Source organism: Pecten maximus, chromosome 19 (assembly GCF_902652985.1).
Source record: "Pecten maximus chromosome 19, xPecMax1.1, whole genome shotgun sequence".
In the NCBI taxonomy this organism is placed as follows: domain Eukaryota; kingdom Metazoa; phylum Mollusca; class Bivalvia; order Pectinida; family Pectinidae; genus Pecten; species Pecten maximus.
In genome coordinates this window covers 194,771-202,123 of record NC_047033.1, presented here as the reverse complement: position 1 = coordinate 202,123, position 7,353 = coordinate 194,771, and the positions used below count along the sequence as shown (strand labels likewise).

Sequence of the window (7,353 nt, the reverse complement as noted above, 5' to 3'; positions counted from 1 at the left end):
CTACAATACACTACAGACGAAACTCTCTAAAACAGAAAACACATACAGCATGGCTACAATCCGCTACAGACGAAACTCTCTCTAAAACAGAAAACACACACAGCATGGCTACAATCCGCTACAGACGAAACTCTCTCTAAAATAGAAAACACATACAGCATGGCTACAATCCGCTACAGACGAAACGCTCTCGAAAACAGAAAACACATACAGCATGGCTACAATACACTACAGACGAAACTCTCTCTAAAACAGAAAACACATACAGCATGGCTACAATCCGCTACAGACGAAACTCTCTCTAAAACAGAACACACATACAGCATGGCTACAATACACTACAGACGAAACTCTCTAAAACAGAAAACACATACAGCATGGCTACAATACACTACAGACGAAACTCTCTCTAAAACAGAAAACACATACAGCATGGCTACAATACACTACAGACGAAACTCTCTCTAAAACAGAAAACACATACAGCACGGCTACAATACACTACAGACGAAACTCTCTAAAACAGAAAACACATACAGCATGGCTACAATACACTACAGACGAAACTCTCTCTAAAACAGAAAACACATACAGCATGGCTACAATACACTACAGACGAAACTCTCTCTAAAACAGAAAACACATACAGCATGGCTACAATACACTACAGACGAAACTCTCTCTAAAACAGAAAACACATACAGCATGGCTACAATACACTACAGACGAAACTCTCTCTAAAACAGAAAACACATACAGCATGGCTACAATACACTACAGACGAAACTCTCTCTAAAACAGAAAACACACACAGCACGGCTACAATACACTACAGACGAAACTCTCTCTAAAACAGAAAACACACACAGCACGGCTACAATACACTACAGACGAAACTCTCTCTAAAACAGAAAACACATACAGCATGGCTACAATACACTACAGACGAAACTCTCTAAAACAGAAAACACACACAGCACGGCTACAATACACTACAGACGAAACTCTCTCTAAAACAGAAAACACACACAGCACGGCTACAATACACTACAGACGAAACTCTCTCTAAAACAGAAAACACACACAGCATGGCTACAATACACTACAGACGAAACTCTCTCTAAAACAGAAAACACATACAGCATGGCTACAATCCACTACAGACGAAACTCTCTCTAAAACAGAAAACACACACAGCATGGCTACAATCCGCTACAGACGAAACTCTCTCTAAAACAGAAAACACATACAGCATGGCTACAATCCACTACAGACGAAACTCTCTCTAAAACAGAAAACACACACAGCATGGCTACAATCCGCTACAGACGAAACTCTCTCTAAAACAGAAACACATACAGCATGGCTACAATCCACTACAGACGAAACTCTCTCTAAAACAGAAAACACATACAGCATGGCTACAATCCACTACAGACGAAACTCTCTCTAAAACAGAAAACACATACAGCATGGCTACAATCCACTACAGACGAAACTCTCTCTAAAATAGAAAACACACACAGCATGGCTACAATATACTACAGACGAAACTCTCTCTAAAACAGAAAACACATACAGCATGGCTACAATCCACTACAGACGAAACTCTCTCTAAAACAGAAAACACATACAGTATGAAAACAGAAACACATACAGCATGGCTACAATACACTACAGACGAAACACTCTCTAAAATAGAAAACACATACAGCATGGCTACAATACACTACAGACGAAACACTCTCTAAAATAGAAAACACATACAGCATGGCTACAATACGCTCAAACAGACCCAGCAAATAAATACCATAATAACAATACTTACTATATTGTAATATCAGCACTAAAATGATAAGTTATCTCCCTTAGAATAAGTGAGATAACCAAATAATAGAATTTTCATCGTTTCTGGTGCCAAAAGACATGTTTTTTTCCAACATGGTAATTAAGATGTTTGAAACCTGTGACTAAGAGTATTGGCGTTCCAGTCAATAGTTAATGTTTCCTGTGATGTCTAGAAGGCCAGTTCCCACTCAGTCAGACTCATTAGAGATGCTAAATAGACACGAAGAACAATAATTATGATGGGTTGAAAAACAAGAAAATGCTGTTGTTTATTTTTTCATAGTAACAAAAATTATATAAGTTTGAGCTCATTTTATCTTTGAAATTCAAAGGTGATGATAAATAACATTTTTTTTCATCTCCAGGAAATCTCATGGTGCTATGCCTCCATGTTTTACATCTAAATCAAGGTCTTTAAATTATCATTAGGACACTGGTATTAATTTTAATCTTTTGGTAAATGTTTATAATACAGGAACCAATTATGGGAGCCGTGATAGCTCAGTCGGTAAGAACGCCGGTCACGTAATCTCAGGTTATTACCCCATAACAAGATCCCATGAGGAGCGTGCTCCCGGACGATCCCCACCCGTGTTGGTTTGTGTTTCTCGGGAGGCTGAGGAATTGACCGGTATGTGCTGTCGTTCTTGTGCCTTGAGTAAGAAACTTTACCCTTATTGCTGCGGATGTCATACGACGGGCCTGCCGTATATTCTTCAGTGATGTAGTCACCAACTACTACAATGAAACCCCGCCTCAAAATGACCATGGCTGTTCATCGGGCGATATATTTCAAAAGACGTATCAGTATACCAAAGACACACATTTCAATAGTCATTACGAGTTAGATATAATATCCTACAGTTGTTTGTTAATGATCTAAAGCAGGCTTGGAAGGATGTTCAAAATTGGTCTAAAGAAATGTCAGAACCCGGAAGGAACGTGTAAAAGCCAAAACAAATAAATAATTGTCGTAATTTCAAATATCGGGTTCAATAGAGCACCAAGCATGTTTGTTTCTGAACCGTGACACTATTCAAATGAGTTTAACTGATTAAAATTACCGCCACACTGATTAAAACTACCGCCACACTGATTAAAACTACCGCCACACTGATCAATCTATATTTTTTTCACAACCTATTTTTCCTGAATTGCTAAAACCAACGAGTCCCAAAATGCTAAATTAAACTATGTCTAGAAATGTTTAAGTCCCATCAAAATTCTATGAGTACAGGACTCGCCAATAGAGTTATCACTTCCGGCATTTTGCTAAGAACAATTGCGACTGAATCTCGACCACAGAAACGTGAAGGGTTAACGGCGAACGGGAGTTAGAACAAGGCGGATAGTTAACTCTGGCCCTTAATTTAAATTCTAATAATTCTAGATAAAAATATCTTTTTAATCGTCAACTGACTGTCTGTCTTTTTACAGAGAAAACTGGAAACGTAAGTCTCAGTCGTTAGGTGTCGAGACGTTGTTATCCTCGACGTACAGACATCTTAACTCCCAATGACACTGCTACGTCGTTACATTGGAACCAAACAACTACACAAACGCAGTGGTATGTATTCATCCTGTAAAATCTAATCAATAAAGTAAACATCAACAAATACTCAAATCGCTCAACTGAATCGGCAGACATGTGTAACGGAACTACGACAGCACAGGGACAATTCTCAACAGGTCTGGCTTTGTATTCATACCTACTTAACAGCTCTGACAGACGTCAAAACAAAAACAAAACAAACGAAAAACAAACAACGCTGAATTCGATGGTAGATTTAACATCCGATTTTAGAGAGACTTTAGGGAATATACAAGGACAAAAAACGGCATCAAGATAAAGTTGATATTTTGGACCATACACATTCTTCGTTATTTTATCTACTTTCAATCGATTTACATTCACCATACTACTGTTTCTGTCAGCAGACCGTGTGTTCCGGTGACCAATTACATCCGGGTAGGTCACGTGGGTCATTAGTCCAATGGCTCCGAAATATATAGCTGTCCGGATCTGATGTCTAGACGATACGAACATTTTTCTCTTTGTCAGTGTATTTCTGTGGGGGATCCAGACCTTCCATAACTAGTTTACTTTTAGTGACGAAGTTAAAAATGCAAGAACAAATGTTTGATGCCGGTATCTGTATCAGGTGTACTTTGTTCGTGGCATTTTCTCTCGTTACCTGTATCCCTTGTTACGTGTTTAACCCAGACCCTGTCAATTATGAAAATTCCTATATATGTCCTTCTAAATGTAAAAGCAACAGCATCTGTTTAATTAAGTCCCAAACTTCTCCTTTGCAAGCTTTGTAGAGTTTAGATTGCCTACACAGTTTCTGAAAATTCAAGAAGAAGCTGAAATTGCTTTTAAATTGCTTGTTGCCGATTTAAATTGTTAAAAAACCGTTTGATCCGAATAGAACCAAAGATCAAGGATATTGAGCTAAGACTGTCTACATTGTCGTACGTGTGTAGTAGACACGATTGCAGGCGTATGTCAGACAAACGAACTGAGGAATGGAAACAAAAGTCTGAGCATTAACAGGTAATAAATGTCAAATTCAGACACAGCTCTTATTTATCTTCTCTGTACATCAAACGTTTGTCGTTCTAGAGACTATAATAAATGATGATTGCTCGAGTACGTATATGTTGTCATTGCTCCCCCTCTTTGCCATTTAATTCAGGGTTTACTTGTCCTGCTCCTTAAACGCCTACAACCGCAATTCTGTCATGACTTGGCATCGAATCTCGGAATCGCTACATCATCTTCTCCGGAAGTAGCCAATTTACTATTCATGTGTTTCTGATGTATACAATGCAGGGTTAAGAAGCGCCTTGCTGTTGACTAAGCTATATAACATACATTTCGGGTACTTCCGGGATATCTCGTCACATGTCGCTATTGTTTTCATCGGCACATCTCGGAATTTTACTGACCGAAGAGAAATGTATCGAATGTAGCGTACTTGGCACAATTGGCCGAGATGCTTCCATTGTTCCTGGCGGTGACGGCTAATCCATTGACCATAATGGAACGCCTTTCCGCTTACGTCTGCGCATGCTAAGTCGTGAACACGACTTTACTGATTCCCACATCCGGGAACTGAACACGAGGTAGATCCATGGATTGGTACAGCTATTGAGACTGTACAACAATAGGATAATGGTATAGGCGGAACCTGTAACAGAGGTCATACAGGGGTCACACAGAGGTCATACAGGGGTCACACAGAGTTAGACAGAGTTTCACAGAGTTACACAGAGTTCACACAGAGTTACACAGAGTTACACAGAGTTCACACAGAGTTACACAGAGTTCATACAGGAGTTACACAGAGTTACACAGAGTTCACACAGAGGTCACACATAGTTACACAGAGTTACACAGAGTTACACAGAGTTCATACAGGGGTCACACAGAGTTACACAGAGTTACACAGAGTTCACACAAAGTTACACAGAGTTCACACAGAGCTACACAGAGTTACACAGTTACACAGAGGTCACACAGAGGTCACACAGAGTTACACAGAGTTACACAGAGTTACACAGAGGTCATACAGGGGTCACACAGAGTTACACAGAGTTACACAGAGGTCATACAGGGGTCACACAGAGTTACACTGAGGTCACACAGAGTTACACAGAGTTCACACAGAGTTACACAGAGTTCACACAGAGTTACACAGAGTTCACACAGAGTTACACAAACTTCGTCATTGTTCAATAGTGTACGTCATAAATGTATGTTACGGGTTAATGCAGGAAGATTTTGGGGAGTTTGGAGTGTCATTGCAACACGGGGCTCATTGAAATATGAAATAGATAGGAATTAAATTTCCCCATGTTAAATCGCGATGTATATAACTGTATTCTCATTGTCAGGAAGCCTGGGATCAGGCTGAACTTTGGGCACGTGTGCTCGTCAACCAGTGAGATAAAGGGGGAAATTTCACAAGAAGGGAAACAATATATATATAAAAAAAAACCCAAAAAACCCCAGCTTTCTGATTTTGAATAGGTAGTCTTTAAAATGACCGGGCCATGGCGTCAAGGTTTAATCTCGGAGAACCAAATAAGAAAAAAAAAAAAAAATATGAAGATGACAGCAGTATTATAAGTTAATAAAATGGTCGATTTTATACTTACTGGTAAAAGGTGCGTGAGGGTCAAACGCTGCCCACAGTTGAGCGAAGTGGAATGGAGAACTACACACGAAGAAACAGAACACCACAGTCAGTGTCAGTCGGACGGTGCGCACTTTGGCACGTGGTATAGCCCCTCTGGGCTGTCCGTGCCGACTATGGACTGACGTATTATCGCCATTTCTGAATTGATAATTTCCATGTGAATTACCTTCCTTCACGATCTGGTCATTTCCGGCATTGTTTGCATCCTTTCCCGACATATTTGAATGATTCCACTGAACCTTTGTTGAAGACACAACTTGTTCACCAACCCTGCCTCGTTTCCAGACGGAATAACACATCCGTCCATAACAAAATGTCAAAATGATTATCGGGATGACGTAGACTGTCACGGAATTGAATGTAATGTAAAGTTCCAAAGTCCAAGAAGGATTAAATGTAGCCCAACAGTCGAACACGTTCGGTTGCCGCTCCATGTAGGAAAATATATAAATCTGTGGAAGACTAAGAACGAGCGAAATTAACCAGGCTACTGCTACCATGTAGTGGACAGTCCGAGATGACCACTGGTGACTGACCAGAGGACGACAGATGGCGAAGTAACGGTCAATGGCGGTCATCACAAGTACATACGCCGAGGCGTACACGACCACGAGCTGGAAGTACTTCACAAAGCGACAGATGACGTCATTTCCGTAAAACACGTACGTAACATCCCAGATGAGCTGGGGCAAGACGTTGAAGAAAGCGACAGATAAGTCTGCCGCACTTAAATGTAACATTAGCAAATGCATTCGTGTAAGACTACGTCCGCGCAGAAGAAACACCACGAAAACTGTAGCGTTTCCAAACACGGCTAAAATGAAAATGGCCGACGACACACCTATTTCTGCTCGTGCTAATTCCTCGTTCCTGTTATTAATTTGATTAGATTCGTTGCCAAGCAATGCAGAATGAGATGTATTTTCCATTTCTGTATGGTTGTATTTGAACATGTTTTTATGTAGTGTGCAGAATGAGCAATATATCATACATATTTGGTTAGTTACTCAAGTTGGTGCCTGCTGTATCTAGATTAAAGCTTATGCTATATATAAACCAAGCAAGCTTTACACAACCAGCACATCCGCCAATGTCTTATAGAAATGTGGCTGGATTACAAAGACTTCAGGAACATGAAGACCACATCGGATATAAAGATAGTTGTACTGTGCGCATGCTCCAGTTATTAATTTCCGTTGTCGAGATTAATGGGTGGTTAACTGGGCGTCGTGTTGATATAGTGGAGCTCTCCAACGTCGAAACATCTCCATTTTCTCTGAAATGGAAATAAGAAATTAGA

General features: G+C 40.1%; 1 protein-coding gene across 1 annotated transcript; it reads right to left on the bottom strand.

The window, feature by feature from the left end:
• Positions 1 to 2,215: 2,215 nt before the first annotated feature.
• On the bottom strand, positions 2,216 to 6,982 carry LOC117318019 (cephalotocin receptor 1-like). The gene is made up of 3 exons (XM_033872996.1): positions 6,202 to 6,982; positions 6,013 to 6,135; positions 2,216 to 5,042 (listed from the first exon to the last, which is right to left on the bottom strand). The coding sequence occupies exons 1-3, from the start codon at positions 6,980 to 6,982 to the stop codon at positions 4,876 to 4,878; spliced, it is 1,071 nt and encodes a 356-aa protein (XP_033728887.1). The 3' UTR covers positions 2,216 to 4,875.
• Between the last annotated feature and the right edge of the window lie 371 nt (positions 6,983 to 7,353).

Excerpts from the sequence above, each read along its gene's own strand:
- LOC117318019 (XM_033872996.1), bottom strand. The coding sequence starts at position 6,982 with ATGGAAAATACATCTCATTCTGCATTGCTTGGCAACGAATCTAATCAA. Across the intron at positions 6,136-6,201 it reads AGGTAATTCACATGGAAATT|CACGTGCCAAAGTGCGCACC; the intron begins ATCAATTCAGAA and ends GAGGGGCTATAC. Across the intron at positions 5,043-6,012 it reads CCCTCACGCACCTTTTACCA|GTTCCGCCTATACCATTATC; the intron begins GTAAGTATAAAA and ends CCTCTGTTACAG.